Raw genomic sequence first — 18,118 nt, 5'->3', positions numbered from 1 at the left:
ATTCACGTTAAAAAATATCTATTCCGATTAACGCATTCTAGCTGGCACATGCCTCTCCTTCAGTTGCTCTATAATCAGGCCTGGATCAGCCACTTCATCGCTCAGTTTAGAGTCAATGTCAAGATGAAGGCTTTGACTATTATGGTTGATGCAGGATCCATACTGTTTATCAGATGTGGATTTACATTTGATTGTGTTTTTATCCCAAAAAAGGTCTTTTACACAGGCAGGTCACACAATCATAGAATCATAAAACAGAATCCTTTGGGTTGGAAGGGCTGATATTCTCACAGCAGCCAAAAGTTGCTTTGAACTATGCAGTCGTAACAACCCATGCAGCAGAAAAGCCTTGGAGAAATGTGGCTGGAACTGTACCCAGCAGAAAAGGATCTGATGGACTTGATGATCTCTAAGGTCTTTTCCGACCTAAGTGATTCTATGATTTATTTTAGTTATTTCCTTTAAGCAAGTAGTAGAATAAAGAGCAAGACTGCAGGCTTTGAACACTCACATTTCTGTTCTCCGAGGCGGTGGCATCCTGCATCCCCTGTGATGCCTTGCTGCCATCATGTGGCCGTTTCAGTGTTCAGGTTCCATGTTTCTAGGATGGCTATGAAGCCAAAGGGCTTCTGCTTAATGGCAAAATTGGGGCCTGCGGTGTTCCTAAAGGTGTACTTGAGCACATACTGGGAGAAACTGAAAGAGGCCTTGGACTTGCAGTTCACTGCTATAAAATTTCAATACCCAAACTCTGAGAGTAACCTGCCACAATGGAATTCAAGAAGCCCAGAGCGATCATAGAAATTGATTTGTTATACAGCCCATTTCTCCTCTTGAGCAGTCCTGCAGAGCTCCTAGCAAACTCACTATTTACAGTGCTGAGTATCTTGACTCAGGTCTGCTTTCGGTCTTACTTTTTAGGATTATGAATCAGTTCATCGTGTCATTTTCACTGATTACCTGGGCAAGTGATCTACTGTATTGCAGATGCTTCTTCTTTCCAGTGGCAGAGGAGACACAAGATCCTCCAAAGTCTTAATGTGTTTAAGTTCCACTTAGTGCCTACTGTCTTCAAAACTGTTAATTCTTAGATTCTTATCCCTGGGGAAAGCTTAAATTATTTGAATTTTTGAAATTAAATATTTAGATAGTAACATTCTGACTCTGGGCACTGGAAAAAAAAAAAAAAAGCACCAAAAAACCCCATCACTTGCTAGGCAATACCAAGCACTTCCAATGCGAGTGTTGAATACTTACAACTCTCTTGGCACAAGGATTTTTTCCACTTACCTTACTTGTTACAATCCATCTGGTAAGTGCTTTCAAGTAAGCTTCGTGAACTGAGCTGCAGTCTAGCTGCCTTCCTTCAAAAACACACTGGATCTTTATAAAGGATCTCTCTGACTAGAGTACTCAGTATCCAGCAGCCAGAGAAGCAGAAGATCAGTTCCTTTTGACAGATATGACTGAAAATCTGCTCTGACAAAATAGGAAAAGGGCCTTTGTTGTCAGTTGCAATTTTCTACTTGCGATCTGAATTGAAGGTTCACTAGTCCACAGAAGGAAAGCAAAAATTCTTGCATTCCAGCTCCTCTTGCTACCAGAACACTCTGTACGGCTCGATCCAGCAGTTTAAATTTTGAGTTGTGACACCTGAATTAGATGCTCCCTGGAGGATCTTCAGAAGCATCCTCACCTTCAGTGTTTTCTCTTTTCTAGCATAGCAGCTCCCTACTTGTCCAGCTTCATCCACATGCCAGAAAAGCCTAGCCTGGAGTATCTACTACAGAGCTAAGACATTAAACCACAGCTGTTCAGACCAGTGTAACAGGACTTTTGCTGCTTGTGGCTTAGGGCCAACAATCCAAGGTTGCAGAAAACTTTAAATGCAGTCAAACATCAATCTTCCCCCACCTCCCATTCCACAACCAAGGTTTTGGGTGATACTGCCCAGAACAGCCAAAGCCACGAGGCTTGCCCCTGCTGCTGAGGGATTAATGGAGCCACTCTGAGGTTTCATCTGAGAGCTAATAGCTTGTTGAATGCAAGTCCTTACAGAACAGCTCTTGATTTCCTAAAACGCAAACATTGCTAAGTTTCGGAAGTGCAACTTCCAGATTCAGGGGTCATTTTTTCCCTCTCCTCCTCATCATGGCATGTGGTTTTGTTTTGGTACACTTCATTTTGGTTTGCTTGTACGCATACTTCACACAAGCTAAAAACGACAAAGCTGATTAAGCAATCCCTTCCTCCAAAATACAAATACTGATGTCTACCACAGCTCTTTCTGCAGCTGTAAGCATTTATTCCATGCTTTAAAGAATGCTGACTCTTACACAGAAATATTTTACTCTCGTGACAGCAATAGTTTGTAAGGTAAGAAGTTTTATTATTAAGACTTCCTCCATCAACAGTTCTAATAATAAAAGGAGAGAAACAGCAGGAAAAAACAAGATAGGAAAGAGTGACTAAGGCCCATTTCCTTTACAGTTTTTAAATCAACAGTTATTGATGATTTAATTATATTTTTATTATTTCCATTACGATTTTATTCTGTGCTTAAAAATAATCTTAGCCTGAGAAGATGCATTTCCTCTATCTCTTCACAAGCCATACTCCTTTTGGATGTTGACCAGAAAAAGCACCATTATCTTCCTTAAAGTCAGGCACTGTATTTACAGTTAGCAGCTGGGCAAGAAAGAGAGCACAAAACACGTGGAAAACTACATCTTATTTATCCACCTGAGAGACGATAGAAAAAGGGATTGGTCCCAAAAAACAGACAAAAAACCTAAAATGCTTGAAGACAAAAACGTGATGGAGACATCTTCATTACTGCTATGCCAAGAGCTGTATCCTGTTTGGCAGCTGTAGCACTGGTGCAGTAAAGGAAAATACACTGGGGAACACAGTAAGGCTAATTAACACTACAATCAATCACACAGTAATGCCCTCTTGGGGTGTGTTTTGAAGGCACATCATCCAACAGGGAAAGATCAGCAATGGTTTGGCTGATGTGTGCCTGCAGATATGCAGCCTGCTGACTTCAGTTGGCTGAAGGGTTAGATGTAATTTAACAGTACCCCAAACCATAATGTTTTTACAACTCAATTCAGTTATTCTACAGGAACCCATAATACTCCTTGGGCCAGAAATTCTGAGTATTCTGCTAAGCAAATCACCCTTTCATCCTGAATTTAAAAAAAAGAAGTGAAGCTTCAGAAGGCCAACACACTTTTTGGTTCCGTAGTAACCCATCCCAACTACGGATATTCCGTATTTCAGTAATTAGTTCAATAACACTCAGAAGTATGGCACTGTGGGAATCATTTGCAGAGACTCCACAGGAAGTTAGGAATGGTCAAATAACTCAGTGGCCTTCAGCACAGAAGAGAAATGCAGGGGAACATACCCACAGAAAATGGCACTCCGGGCTCTCACACCCACAGGCCTGCACTTTCCTGTTCTCTGCCTTCGGTCTCTAATTTCCTCACGCTTATTCCTATAGAACTGCTGCCTGCACCTTTTCACCATCATCCATATATACATTAATAGTGGTATGAGCTCTCATACGCTCCCCACTGCCCCTTGGTTTGGGGACTTCTATTGCCATTGCTGATTACACATAGGTTTTTGAAAACATAGCACATACACAATTTCCTCTTATTGCCTTCACATTTCAATTACTCCCACCGCGTATTATCTCAGCTTTCTTACTACATTCATAATGAGAAGCCACCTCAACAAAGCCTATGTTAGACAAGAGATTTCTCTCCTATATACTCAGCAAATGAAGTGTCAGCACACAGAAAGCAATTTGTTCCCAGTCCCAAAGAAGCCTCCAGCTTGATGGAACCACCTCCTCCATTCTACTTTTCCCTGTATCTCAGCACCAGAGAAGAGAAATGAAAGAAGCACAAGAAGAATTAAGAACACACCTTTTAAAAAAAATTGTATAAATCACATTCATCACTGGAATTAAGCTGTGTCACCTCCCCACCTCTGGCTTAGCCAGCTCTCTCTCCTTTGTGCAGCGTCCTTATGGCGATCTCCACAGGAAGAAATAAGGGTGGGGAATTCCTCTGTGAGAATCCACTGCTTCTTATTTATGTAGATAAGCATCTAGCCAGAGTTCCCCTGAATCTTTCAAAGAGCTGCCAAGAGAGAACCACATTTCCTTAGAAACGAGGTAATAAAATACAGCATCTATACTGTCCCATAAACTCGTGGGAAGAATTCCCATCTATAGATTAAGGAAAGGAGATCCTTAGAGACAAGTCAGTGTAGTCTATAGCTCCTTAGAAAAGATAAGAAAGAATGTCTATATCAGATGAAGACTGGAAGGCTAAGAAAACAATCTGAGTAGAATTAAGCAAAAGGAACAAGCACGGTAGAAGAGAGATGCATGACTTTTCAATGGAAAAGAAATACGGGGGGTGATGAGGGAGGGAAAGAAAAGGGGACACCCCCTTCTATGTCCTTTGCTTGTTCACTCTAATGTTGAATAGCCCTTTACCCAGAGAATGCAGTGAGTTGATACATACTATACTATATCTGCAAAGGCGGTGAGTAATGGCTTGCAGTGGTACTCAATACCATGCTTGGCACACAAGGACTTCACCAAAGGGGCCACCTTCCAGTAATTGTGTCGAGGCATTGTAGGAAAAAGGCTGTGGGGAGTGGAAAAAGGGAATTCCATTATTGCCTTGCACAGTTCCCATATCTCTTCTGAACCTAAGCTTAGGAGGCACACAGCCTCACTTTATGCCTACAGCCATTAGCATTCTGCAGTGGTCTCTCACACCACTTCACTCAATAGCTGTACTCAGCAGGAAGCTGGCAATTCTCATTCACTCCTATGCCATGCTTCCCATATCAGAAGTGGTTTTGGTACTCACCAGCACTCCAAGAAGTTTATGACCACCATATGGATTTCCCATGTGATGATTCCATCTCCTTATAAAGAACACAAAAACTAGCCACATTTTACGTTGTTCCTGCCTTAGCTGATAGAGAGACATGGACCTAAATGGCTCCTCAGGTCTCATGTAACTAGCACTCCCTGAAATACTCTCACATCCCCAACCCATGCTTCAACTCACTGGTGCTCAATCTGGAAGTTCAGATGTCCACTGAACCAGTCATTGAATAAGGACTGACGAACATTACAGGTTGCCTGGAGCTGAGAGAAAAAATATAATAATTAAGTAGTGTTTGAGGATTGCCCCTTCCCTTACATGCGTCAGAGCCAACAGTAAGCAGGCAGAAGTTCCTTATCACATGCCTCCTCACTGAATACAGCAATTCCAAAAGCCATCTCAAGTCAACATGAGATGGTCATGCTGTGGTATGTGATTGCTAAGGAAATCATTTAGGAGAATAGACATGATTTCCCCAGTAAGAGAAGTGATTTGCTGTGCAGGTCCCCTCACATCTCACTTAAACTACGTAATGCCTTCAGTTCAAACGAGACAAAACACAAAGCGTGAGATTCACCCTTCACACGTGGGAAGATCTCCATCTGAAGACCACTGTAGCATCTTTGGTTTTTATTTCTTTGACAGAATCTGTATTCTGCAATCATCTCCATCCCACTTCTGCACCCCCTTTCTTTGCACGTATCACTCACTTCACACAGTGAGGACAAGCTGCTTATGTTTTCCTCTCTCAGTTTCCATCGCTGCTGTGATCAGCTCTCTTGGGTGTTATGCATGTTCCCTCATTCAAGGACACAGCTCTCTGGAAAGAAGGTCTTACCTGGGTAGAGAACCAGTCCACATTCTTATCATAATCAATATGCATTGGGATGTGATTCATTTGTGTAATCCAGACAAACCAGTTACTCTCTATGAACCTGTGCATACAAAAACAACACAAAACCATCACTGATCCCACACCAATACCTAACTAGTCAGAACAAAGCACTTGTACTTACAAAAGCTAATCATAAATTGATGAAGTTTTGTATTTATATAAGCTAGTCAACAATTGATAAAATGAACACCAGGAACCCCAAACATCTGTCCAGCAGATCAGGCCTATACAGACCTTCTACAGACACATGCCAAACAAACAAGCTCTGTCTTGCTGAAAGGAATAAGGGAATGGAATAGGGAGCAGATGGAAAAGATAACCAGGAGGCTGAAGTGGTGATACGAAGGGAACCAAGTAGAGGAAATGCACTCAATTTTAAACTGAATGATACCTGACTAACAGATGAAGCCCCAGGATACCCTTCACGCCCAGTAAGGGCAGGTAGGTGAGAAAGAATCGGATGTAGAAGGTCAGCATCCAGGCCAGATCCTGTAATAAAGGGAACAGATAGAACTTTGTTCAGAGGAAGAATTATTGGCATTTAAATCCATCTCTCTCCAATTTAGAGACAAGACTGTTGAGCAGGACCATGTCAAAGGCCTTAGAAAAGACCAATGATGACATAGATGACATCAGTTCGTTTCCCTTGTCCACTGGTGCAGGCGCTCCATCACAGAAGGACTCCAGACAGGTCAGGCAAAATTTGCCCTTGGTGAAGCTACATTAACTATCTCAAATCACCTCCCTAGCTTCCATGTGCCTTAACAGGAGAAGATCATGGAACAGATATTCTAGGTACAGAGGTGTGACTATAGTTTCCAGGATCTTCATTTCTACCTTTCTTGAACATGGGAACAATGCTTCCCTTTTTCCAGTCACCAAGGACACCACCTGACTGCCACAACTTACCAAATATGATGGAGAGTGGTTGGACAACCACATCAGACCATTCACTTGGGCAACACCTTTTGTTACCCAGACCTGAATGGAACTTTTCAGAGAAGGGCTGCCTGGAAAGTTGCCTCTCTCCTCCATCAAACATTATTTCCCAATCATATAACCCCACCTTCTTGACAGGGAGATGAATGGCTCAAAGATCTTCCTATTAATGCAGCATTTCCTAAACTGAAATGTTTCTTTAATACAAGGAAAAGTTACCAACAGCAAAATGGAATTTACTTACCACCCACTTCTTCCTCTGTACTACAAAGTAGAATATGTACCACTGGAAGTAAAGAGGCACCAGAGCTGGGGGACCAACTGTAATGGAGAAAGAGATTGCAGAGATATCAACCATGCCTTCGTAATCACACTGATGTGAAGTGGAAAATTGAGGGGTTGAGAACATGCTGTCCACAGAACTGTAAAATGTAGGGTCACTCACTGATGAAGAAGTACTTGTGCTGGTGGTTATAAGGCATGAATTTCTTCTTTTGTTCACCAAGCTGTTAAAATAAGCAAATTACACAGGCCGTAAAGACATTTCCATATACAATCTTATCAATTCCTAAAAAAGCATGCTTAGATACCTCCTATCAAACAGATATCCTGTCAAAACAATACTAGTCTCCACAGTGCCATTGGCTTCATTTTTTCCCTGGAACTTCAGTCTACAACTGCTGTGCCATTTTTTCTGAAGAGAACCTGATCTCCCTGCCTTGGATGTGCAATGGGCTGGGTAGCTTCTTGCATCGCTAACAGTAAAGTGCACTGGAAGCTCTTGCCCTACAGAGGGCATGGTTGCTTAAGAAAACATACCACACAGCACTGAGAACAGTTTGCTGCCAATATAGAGCTTCATTAAGAAGAGAAACCTATGATATCATAAACAAAGGTGACAGTGTGTAAAACTCCCCACCTACTCGCAGTTAGTCTCCAAAGCACAGAAATAAACATCTAGAATCTAAATTGTGCCTACAGGGAGGGGGGTGAACAGATTATCCTCCCCCTGAGGCTGCTACTGTTCCAGTGTTCTCGTATCAAGGTAACAGATCATATTGCTGACACCCCCAAGGAACTCGATGACATCCCTGTCCGTACCCAAACTAATTCAAAGTCCACTAATGCCAAGGTGCTTCTTCCATACATTCATTAAATACTGACACAGTCCGTTCACCAAACCAACCAGTCTCTTGTCTCCCAGCTCTCCACAGCTTTCCAAAACTGCATGCTGCAACCTCACATACTTCACTAGGTCTCACCTCTACAGAGAGCTTTTTTCCCAAAGCAAAAAATAAGGGGTGCATGTTAACATCAGGGTCCTTTCGGAAGCAGTTGGGTTTCGCGTGGTGCTGGAAGTGAAGGTGGTTCCACCAGCTGGCTGGTGCTCCCTGCAGGAATCATAGAATCATTAAGGTTGGAAAAGACCACTAAGATCGGCAAGTCCATCCCCAACCCATCCCCACCATGCCCACTGACCACGTCCCTCCCTCAGTGCCATGTCTGTGTGTTTCTTGAACTGTTACTGGAGGTGCCACTCCACCACATCACTGGGCAGCCTGTTTCAATGCCTCACCACTCCTTCTGAGAAGAAATGTTTCCTACAACACAATCTGAACCTCCTCTGGCACCACTCAAGGTCATTCCCTCTCATCGTATCACAGTTACCCAGGAGAAGTACATTACAACCTTTTTTCAGGGCACTGTAGAGAAGAAGAATTGAGAATACAGTGCCACTAATAATCTGCACCTTCTGCCCATAGTCCTCCCTCCCCAGCAGCTCCTTGCATTTCTTCCTTCTTATACAGAGGTTGTTTTTAACAGCAGAGACTCCTGGACTCTTCTCTGGTAGATCACCCAGCAGTGATTGCTCACCTTCAAGTGGCCGATCACAAACTTGTGCACCCAGTGGTTCCATTTGGACTCACTAAAGACTGAAAGATGTCCAAAATCATGTTGGAGCCAGCCAGCCTGGGCCTGGATGGCAAAAAAAAGAAAAAAAAGAGTTGGGAGCCTTTGCTTCCACAAAGGGGTTTCTCCTCTACGGTTACCATTCCCACATTCCCCATGAGACATCACTGATTAGCAAGAGCACATTCCATAATCACAGAGAAGCATTTCCATTACTAATACCCGATCAAACAATCACCTTTTGCTGTATAGCAGTGCAGTTCAGACTCTGCTAATGACATTTAGTCCCAGACTAAAGGAAGGAAAAATTAGCGTAGCTAACAATCAGCACTCGCTCTCTTACAAAACTGTACTGAAATTGGCAACAAAGTCCCCTTTTAGGAGCAGCTTGCTGCTGCCTTCTCCAAGTACTTGTAATTCCAAAAGGATCAGCTGGCTGCAGCAGGAATAGCTGGGGCTTTCAGAGCTGTTCTGCCCTCTTCTCTAACTCACTATATGTTCCCATGGGAACTTGGTGGCTTGGCCAGAGCGCAGTTCCTTAGAGCTCTGGCACAAGAGACCTCAGAAGTGCAGCACGGCTTTACTTTGTGTGAGGAAAGCTGGAAATAAGGAGAGCTTTGATGGGCTGTGGGAAGCAGAAAGCAGCGTGAAGTCTGCTCTACCAAAAAACTCATGTCATGGTACTGCAGTTCTGACCCCTCAGTGGAACCTGAAGAAAGGCAGAACTTTGGGAATTTTACAAAGACCAAACTTTCTCCCATGCTCAGTCTGAAAGGACTACTGTTAGGGGTTTCTGGGACTTTTTTGGCTTTTTTTTCTTTGCTCACTTTCTGTGAGTAACTGCTTACCTGGACAGTGCCTAGAAGCAACGCAGAGAAGAGGAAAGGCATGGTGGATGATCCAAAGTACCAGATGGTGAGCCATGCTGCAACATCCAGCGCCAAGATGTGACAAAGATGCAGTAGGAAAAAGGCACGGTTGGGTTTGAGAAGCCCCATCTTCTCAACAGTAGCACGGAGCTCACGGAAATCTTCTACCAGCTTTTTCTGTAGGGAGATGCAAGAATATGTACCTACTGGTCTGAAAATACCCCAGGAACCCCAAGAGGAGCGTTGTGCCTCCTCTTCAGGGAGTTACTGTGGCAATGGGGCAGTGCTGGGGATCAGTCACTTCAGAGACCCATCTTCAGCAGCTGCATCATGACCCCAAGCAGGCAATGACTTCTGGGATCCTTTCTTAGCTGACTGCATCTGCTCTCTCCATTCTCACCTATGGGTGATTGGTTGGCATTCTGGCTGCTTCTAAGAAAAAGCAAACAGCGCGGCTTTAACCCAAATACCAAAATTTTTGAGATACTTACATTCTTACTGGGTTCAAAGCTGGGTTGGTCCGGTGCCAGTTCCCCAATCAAGAGTGGGCTCATGTACTTTTTCACCAATGTCTTGTCAAGATGAAATGCTATGAAAGGATCCTGAAATACAGATATAGGAACAGGATGATAAAAACGACAAAAAACAACACTTTGGGTGGTGGCAAAAGAAAGCTATTTCATGATGTCCTGGATTAAGTCAAAAGCAAACCAGTCAACAGAGTTGGCAGGATCTGATATTTCTGCCATGAACTTTACTGCTTTCTTCTCACTGTGAATAATTATTTGTAGCTGAATTTTCTGCATTAGTTTCTATCAGGCTGCTATGAAGTACAGCTCACCACGGAACACAGGCTTACTCTCACCTAACCTTAAAATTCCACAGAATCATGAAGGTCAGAAAAGACCATCACGATCACCCAATCCAGCTATAAACCCATCACTGTTACGCCCACTAAAGCACACCACCTAGAGCCACATCCACCCTTCTCTTTCACAGTGTGCTGAGCCACAAGATTTGTCACCTCAACCACATATTCCTCTCTCCCTCTCTTTTGTCTTTAGCTTCTATCTTATTGTCCTCATACAACATACCAGGAAATTAAAGCCAGACTGTGGACAGGGACAAAACATTAGCACAAAAACAGAATCAGCTGGCTGAAAAATGGAGCAAGAGGGACCACAGACAGATGATGGCAGCTCCTGGGGACTGACACCAGCCTCTCAAAGCCCCGACATTGCTCCAATTGTTATGAGGCAATCCCTAAAGGCCATACTTCCACACCTCACTGGAATATTCTTGTTTTTTTGGTTGGTGCTTCGTGCTCCCAGCTGGCTCCCCTCCACATCACAGAAGAGTACCCCAGTAACTTTCTTTTTCCCGCTTACTATGCTGAAGATCCTAATTAGGGAAAACAGTTACTTTTATCAGCTAATTGCAGTGTCAACCACAGAATCGTTTGAGGTGGAAGGGACCCTTAAAGGCCATCTGGTCCAACTCCCCTGCAACGAACAGGGACCCCTACTAGATCAGGTGCCCGAGCCCCGACCGGCCTGGCCCGGCAACCAGACAGCCAGGTGAAAAAACACCACCGGGTTAAAAACACGAGACAGCGGTGGGTTCCAAACAGCGGCAGCGCAGCCACAGGGTCAGTTCCGCCGCAGCTCGGAGGCAGCAAGCTGAGGGCGCGGATCGGCGGAGGGATTGCAGGGGGAGGGCGGCCCTCGTCGTGTCTCCGGCAGCGCGGAGCAGCGGGAGGCGGCAGCGGGCCGGGCGCGGATGGCACCACGCGCTCAGACCAATGGCCAGCAGCAGCGGGGCGCAAAGCGCGGAGCAGAGGGACGGCCGCCTCTCCCTGCCAGCGTCCAGGGCGCAACCGCGGCGCTCAGCACACGCAAAGCGGTGCTCTTTTCTTCTTTTGTTTGTCGTTTTTTTCCCTTCCCTCTTATTTTGTTATATTTTCTTACAGAAAACAACGGCACTTCCTTACAGCGCGCTGCTGAGAGGCAGTAGCGGAAACCCACGAACCGCCCCGTGTCCCGTTCCATTCCAGCAGCGCTCACGCCCCATTCCTCCCCGGCCCCGCGGCCCCTCACCGTGGCGTCCTGCCCGGCGTAGTGGCTGATGACGCGGGAGCCGCCCGGATGCCGCCGATGGAAACGGCTGATATCGTACACCTTCCTATCGATCACCAGCCAGCGCTCCTCCGCCGCCGGGCCCCGGCCCGTGCGCTGCGCGATCTCCTCCCAGGTGAAGCGGCGCAGACCCGGCTCGGCCCCGCGCTCCTCCATGGCTCTCCCCGCCGCCCGCCCGAGTCCCCCCGCCGCGCTCGGTCGCAACCTCCTGTTGCGAGCCGCCCCGCTAGCCCGCATCTCATTGGCTCCCCGCAACGCGAGGCCCCGCCCCCCTCGCCGGAGCTCCGCGCCCATTGGCCCGCGTTGCCTCCCGCCCGCCCCCTCGGGGCTGCGTGTGGCCGCCGGGCGTTGAGCTTCTTGGGGCGTGAGGAGCTCCGAGCCCCGCGGCGTGCCCGGCTCTGCGGGGTGTGCCCGAATCCTGCCGAAACAAAGCGAGATCAGCCTGTGCGGGGATGCGCACGCATCGCAACGAGTGCCCCACGCCCTTCTCCCGGTCCCCAATTTCCTTTGTCTCTTCCCGCACCGCCCGCTCTGACCCATTTACCGCAGCCCTGTCGGAGGCAGCCATGGGAACCGAGCGCCGCACCGGGGCTGCCCGACTCGGGATGACCCTCTGCCCGACCAACCAGGGATCCAACACCTTTTTTCCTCTTTTTTTTTTCCCCCTTCTTTTAGCTGGCAGTGACGGTAACAACGTACTGATTTTCCCATTCAAATTACCTCAAATTAACTGTTCACTTCTTTTCCTGAAGCTTTTCCTGATACGAAATCTGCATCTCTAATTCGGGCATCCTGGGAGCCAGATCAGTCACCAGCTCCACTCACTGCAGGGCTGATGTGTTGCACCAGCAGCTCCTCCTGCGTGGGTCATCCCTAATAGGCCTCACACAGGTGAGAATGAAGTCTTTGTCATAAAGACAGCAAGGGAAAGCTAGTTGCTGTTACACACTTAGCAACAGCCTACATCTAGCTGTGACTGCCTGCACTAACAGTGTCAGTCTTCATTTAATAGCTTTAGGTGATTAGATAAAAACAGATTGTGGAGCACACAGGGACCTCATGACCAAGTTGGCAATGTGGAGAAATGGAAGGGGGGGCTGAAAGGGCTTGCAGACCTTCCTGAAGCAGGGGAAAATGAGTTGGGATAACAGAGGGATTGGCAGGGCTTGAACCTGTGGGGAAGTCCCACTAATAGAGTCAGCTCCTGGCTGTGGCTCACCCTGAGCGAAACCCAAGGTGCAGAGTGCATGGTGTTGTGGTGTGCCAGCAGGAAGGCTGAGAACAGGGCAGGGAATCGGGGGAGAGAGGACATCAGGGTCAGGAGCAGCTCCTCTGAACAGAACGAAATGCAGAAGAGTTACATGATGCAGGCTGCTGCCAGTGCAATTCCAGCAGCTGCTCTGCAGGAGGAAAGCACCATATTTAGCAACATTTCCCTTGCAGGGAAGAGATGGAAACTCAGGAGTTTCAGCTCCCTGCATTCCAGCTCTCTGCAACATCACTCAGCAGCTGCAGCATCACTGGGAGCAAGCTGCAAGAGCTGAATGGTTTGAACAAGGAAAGTTAGCTCTGTACCCAGACCTCTTTGCTTGGGTTACTAAGTTTAATGACACTAACAATTCATTCTTGGGTTTGCTTATATGCGTTTCTTCAGACCGCATTAACTGCATGGAGTGTTTGCTCTGCCCTGAAAGCTAACTGTTAAAAATGAGAGGTGACAGTTATACTTGGCAGAGGGAAACAATGAATATAAGATGTGGTGGACTACTGGTGGAAGATTGTGATCTGGGAAGAGGTTTCAAACTTGCCTGAAAAAGCAACCAGAAATCAGCATAAGGGACCAAAGAGCCAAGATAAAAACAAGCTTGCCCTACAGAGTATGTAAATTAAGATCAGTAACTGAGCAAGCAAGGTGCTGATTGTTTGGTTTTTCAGAGAGAAATCTGAAGAAAGAGGAAATGCAAGAACCCCCTGATTCCAGCTGCAGATTACAGCAGAACGTCTTCATTCTAAATTATTGCCAATGAGATCACACTGATAGGGCAGTGTTAGAATGGAACTCTTCTCTCTTTAATCTCACCCCAGTGAGTATTTGCAATGTCTGCTGCTTCCTGTACTAATTAAGTGCTATTATACAGCCTGCTTCCTTGGCATCCAGACCTGACAATCCCCCACGGCTGATCCAAGATCCTCTACAGAGGGTGGAATTGGTGCCAGTGACAGCGCTGTAACGGGAGGTTGTGGATCTTTTTGTTTGTTTGCCTTGTAAATTCGGTCAGCTCTTTGGCACTGTCCCATAGCTAGAAAAAGTGTCACCAGCTCTCTCCAAAATGCTGGGACACATCAAAGGAAAAATTAATTATATTTCTTTTTTTCTGTCCTTAAAATAAATAAATTTTAAAAAATGCAGGTAGACATTAAGAAAGAGTGGGAATTTTCCATGGCAGAGCAAGGGGCGTTCCTTGCCCTTCCAAAAGGTACATCCTATGGCCACAGGATCACAGGATGTCCCACTTAGGAAGGCACCCACACCAACCATCGAGCCCAACTGCTGGCTCCATGCAGCTCATCCTGAAGCTCCCACATCCCCTGTCACCATTCAGATGTAACCAAACCCCCAAGCTAACAAATACATTTACACAAACAACGCTTGGTCCAGTAAGAAATGTCAAGGACTCAGATGGCAACAAAATGGGCTCTGCTGGAACCGACTGTGAAATGTAGCAGGATGAGTGGTGGTTAGAGACTGCGACATTTGGTATGAAACTATCTCCCTCCTTTCTAACTGTAATAGAGTCATTTCATATTTTAACACCTACGGGCCTGGCGCACAGCCTTATTGGCAAGTTGCTGTGTAAATACATGTTTTGAAAGATCCTCATGGGCCCCTCCCAACTTAGGATATTCTAAGAACTCATCAGCATAGGAGAGAAGAGAAAGAGTGTGGACACTTGCTGCTGACAGAACAGAAGGCAGTCACAAGATGGAGGTAATCAGATGTGTAAGAAGGGACACTGACACTCAAAACTGGGGGCACGGTCATTAAGAAACAGTATTACTGGCAAGGCAGCCTTCTTGAGAGCTTCGTGTTGACACACGAATGATGGGCAGAGTAGCTGAAGATGATTAAATTGCTTTGAACGTGGAATCACTGTCCTGCAGCTATTTTCCATGTAGAAGGCAGGCTATGTGTACCACCGTAGCCTGGTATTCCAGTTTAAACACCTCTTTGCACTGGTGCCAGGAGAGGTGCTGCTGCATGTCACTGCCTGGAAAGCCCTGGTGGGACAACACCAAAGTCATCCTCCAAAAGGCATACTTTCAGAGTCTTATCTTGCCAATCTCTAGATTATATTCCATAAGAGGACAAGAAAACTAACACCAAAATTGAATTTTCTGTTGTTTTTTTTTTCAGTTTCCTCAGGAAGTGTTTCTTCCCTTAACATCAACAAGTCAGTGCACAGCACTGAGTAGAGACACCTAAATTCCCTTTCTCTCCTCATTCCATGCCAACTCAGCAGGATGGCCTTCATTTACTCAAGGCAGCTCATATATTTCTGCAGTGCTCAGAGGAGCAGACATACCCCTTCGATGTGTTCCTCCTATAAAAACTTCCCTGCTCTATATTTCTTTGCTTCCTTTTTCTATTTCCTGATGTATTTCTCACCACCTCCTGACTCTCCCATTAAACTTGGGGCCTTTGTGTCCATTACACAAGCTCTTTGTGCTGCTAAAGCCACGCCACGCAACAAGTACAGCCTTTCACCTAGTTGGCCACAGCACCGAGTCTGTTCTCTTCCCATCGCCCAGGCTAGTTTTGTGCCCAAGAGCCAAACAAAACCTAGAACAAGTGCCACAGAGAGCCTTGCCAGCATTACAGCCTGTGCTGCAGAAAGATGATAGCGCTGTTGCTGGGTGGTTTTTTTGTTTGTTTTGTTTTTTACCGGAACCTTTCTATGGTCTGCTGTTACATTATTACACAGTTATCTATGTGAAATATCTAGAACATGAAATGAGGAGTTGTATTAAAGACTTCGTATCAATGTGTATCTAAAAGATACAGTGGCAGATTCCGCTTCTTCCCGATTGATTCTTCTTTCTTATCAGTGTATTTCCACCAATTTCCACTGATACATTTATTTAATTGACCACTGACCTGATGGACTATGATCATCAGTCCACACTGCGAGTCACAAAAATCCATGTCTTTATCTCTACAAGGTCAAAAGAAATCATGACTTTGAATCTGCTTTTGGACACAGAGGGCAGACCTTGAATTAGGACACTGGACAAGCAAAAATATGTCATGAGTCTGCAAATCTAAATTCCATTCAAAATATCTGGCATTGTCATGGATCCCCTCTACTTTCTTTCTCATGATAAAATATCCTTAGTGAAGCATAAAGAAATGCATTCTAGGGCAATTAATTGCAGATAGAAAAGAAAGAATTAAAATAAAGAATATTTATATGTACTAAAAATGCAGTTTTCAAATTGAGGTCTGTAGACATCTCAGTGTTTATGGATCTGAGTGTTCAACAAAGATAGCCCAAACATTCACATTCACTAAACACAGATCTCTCACTGGGAAACTCTTCAGGAATAAGAGATCAAAGCAGCAAACTACTGCCATATGGAACTAGTCAGTATAGATTTGGCCGTCAGCCTGATTTCCCTTAGGATTCCTTTCCACACATGGAATCCTGGAAGCTCATGGCAGCTCTTTCACCACAGTGGCCCAATGGACAAAGTGAGCCAAGCTCTGGTGTGGGTTCTGTATTACTATTTAGCAAACAAAACTTGTAGCAGTCTCACTTTCACAGTTTGAGCCTGTGTTTCCTGTGCAAGGTCACCAGGATGGGAGCATACCCAGCTGAAGCACTGCCATGGCAGCCTCAGCTACATGGTGCTGAGAGCACAGAGAGCACAGCCTTAGTTAGCACAGTGGGGGTCAAACCATCCCGTGTGCCATGCCCCATTCTGGGACTTTCCCACAACACAGCACAGAGGTTACAATGGTAAAATTTCCCACATGACATGCAGCAAGCTTCGGGTCCACTTTTACACCGTTACACCAGCAGTGCCCTGCTGACGTTTGTTATTACTGTCCTTGTCAGAGGTCTATTTTGAACTGAACTAAATAAAGTCTTGGGAAAACATTCACTTCTGACTTCCATCATCCCGCGCTGCAGGAAGGACTGTTTAACGGTCCAAAACCCTCACGCAGCAGCGAGACCAGGCAGAAGCGGGAGCCTTTAGGATGCCTTGGCGTGAGAATGGCACCAGGTGGTTCTCACTGGCATGGAAGTGCTGCATGTTCCTTGACTTTGCTCTCCATTCCTACAGCCTGTGTACGGCATGTGGGTGGAAAGGGAGGGGAGCAACGGCTTCTTGAATGCCCGCTCCCTGTTCTCAGCTCCTTCGTACCAATTCAGAGCCTGAAGTGGGGCTGGGGCTGGCCAGGAACACAACAACACCAGGGCTGCAGACACTACTCTGCTTCCTCAAAGGAGGTCGTCCCCAACCCCCTGGATAGCAAGATCACAGGATCACAGAATCATTAATGTTGGAAAAGGTGTCTAAGATCACGAAGTCCAACCTCCACCATGCCCACTGACCACTTCCCTCAGTGCCACATCCACACAGTTCCTGAACACCTCCAGGGATGGTAACTCCTACCACCTACCTCCCTGGGCAGCCTGTGCCACCACCTCACCACTCTTTCTGAAAAAAAAATGCTTCCTAATATCGAATCGGAGCTCTCTCCTTTAGTAGTGACATGCAATAGATGGCCAGCCAGAGAGCAAGCAAACATTGTGAACTGAAGTTTGATGGTCAGCCATAGGGGATCCTACCCCTCCTTTTGCAGATCAGGTCAGAGAATGGGGTCTGAGTTACAAACCCAGTGTTGTTCCTGACCTATGATTTGGTCATACAGCAGAAAACCACCTCTGTGCTGCAAGTCAAGAGAGGCAATCTGTACCCTAATAACATCAATGTATGAAGCCTACTTAGAATCAGCTAGAGACACTGAAGGAAAGAAAAACGTGCCCTTCATTTCTTAACAAAAAGAGTCACAGGGGAAGATGCCTATTGCCAAGAAAGCCATTGATCATGATTGCCTCACCCCAAAAAGCAGCTACAGGTACCCTCAGGCATGGGATAGACACTAGTGAAAACACCACTCAGTTGGCTTTGCCCTTGTGCCTCAACACCTTGTGCAACATCCTGGCAAGGATTCTGTTATTACAAAGCGCCCCAAGGCAAAGAAAGGATGGGGCTGTCCCACTGCTTAGCAAAAGTGTTGCCCAGAGCAGGAGATTGCCTTCTGAATTGGACCAATCACTCCTGTGACCGAAGGGCAGCTTAGAGAAAAACAATGTGTGCTTTGGCCACAATAGCAAAATGTGCTTCCTAAATTAAAAAGGGTGGTGGTAATTCTGAAGGAAA

At 45.8% G+C, this 18,118-nt stretch overlaps 1 protein-coding gene across 1 annotated transcript; it reads right to left on the bottom strand.

The window, feature by feature from the left end:
• Nucleotides 1–2,365: 2,365 nt before the first annotated feature.
• Nucleotides 2,366–11,977, bottom strand: LOC122171262 (acyl-CoA (8-3)-desaturase-like). The gene is made up of 12 exons (XM_042838686.1): nucleotides 11,630–11,977; nucleotides 10,025–10,135; nucleotides 9,513–9,710; nucleotides 8,629–8,730; nucleotides 8,016–8,144; nucleotides 7,199–7,259; nucleotides 6,998–7,074; nucleotides 6,206–6,303; nucleotides 5,758–5,854; nucleotides 5,103–5,182; nucleotides 4,545–4,670; nucleotides 2,366–4,154 (listed from the first exon to the last, which is right to left on the bottom strand). The coding sequence occupies exons 1-12, from the start codon at nucleotides 11,960–11,962 to the stop codon at nucleotides 4,103–4,105; spliced, it is 1,464 nt and encodes a 487-aa protein (XP_042694620.1). The 5' UTR covers nucleotides 11,963–11,977; the 3' UTR covers nucleotides 2,366–4,102.
• Between the last annotated feature and the right edge of the window lie 6,141 nt (nucleotides 11,978–18,118).

The sequence above is a fragment of the Centrocercus urophasianus genome, unplaced genomic scaffold (assembly GCF_019232065.1).
Source record: "Centrocercus urophasianus isolate 14NV4802_14NV808 unplaced genomic scaffold, USGS_Curo_1.0 seq_897, whole genome shotgun sequence".
Taxonomy (NCBI): Eukaryota; Metazoa; Chordata; class Aves; order Galliformes; family Phasianidae; genus Centrocercus; species Centrocercus urophasianus.
The sequence above is the reverse complement of the archived record's forward strand: the minus strand, read 5'-3'. Positions and strand labels throughout refer to the sequence as shown.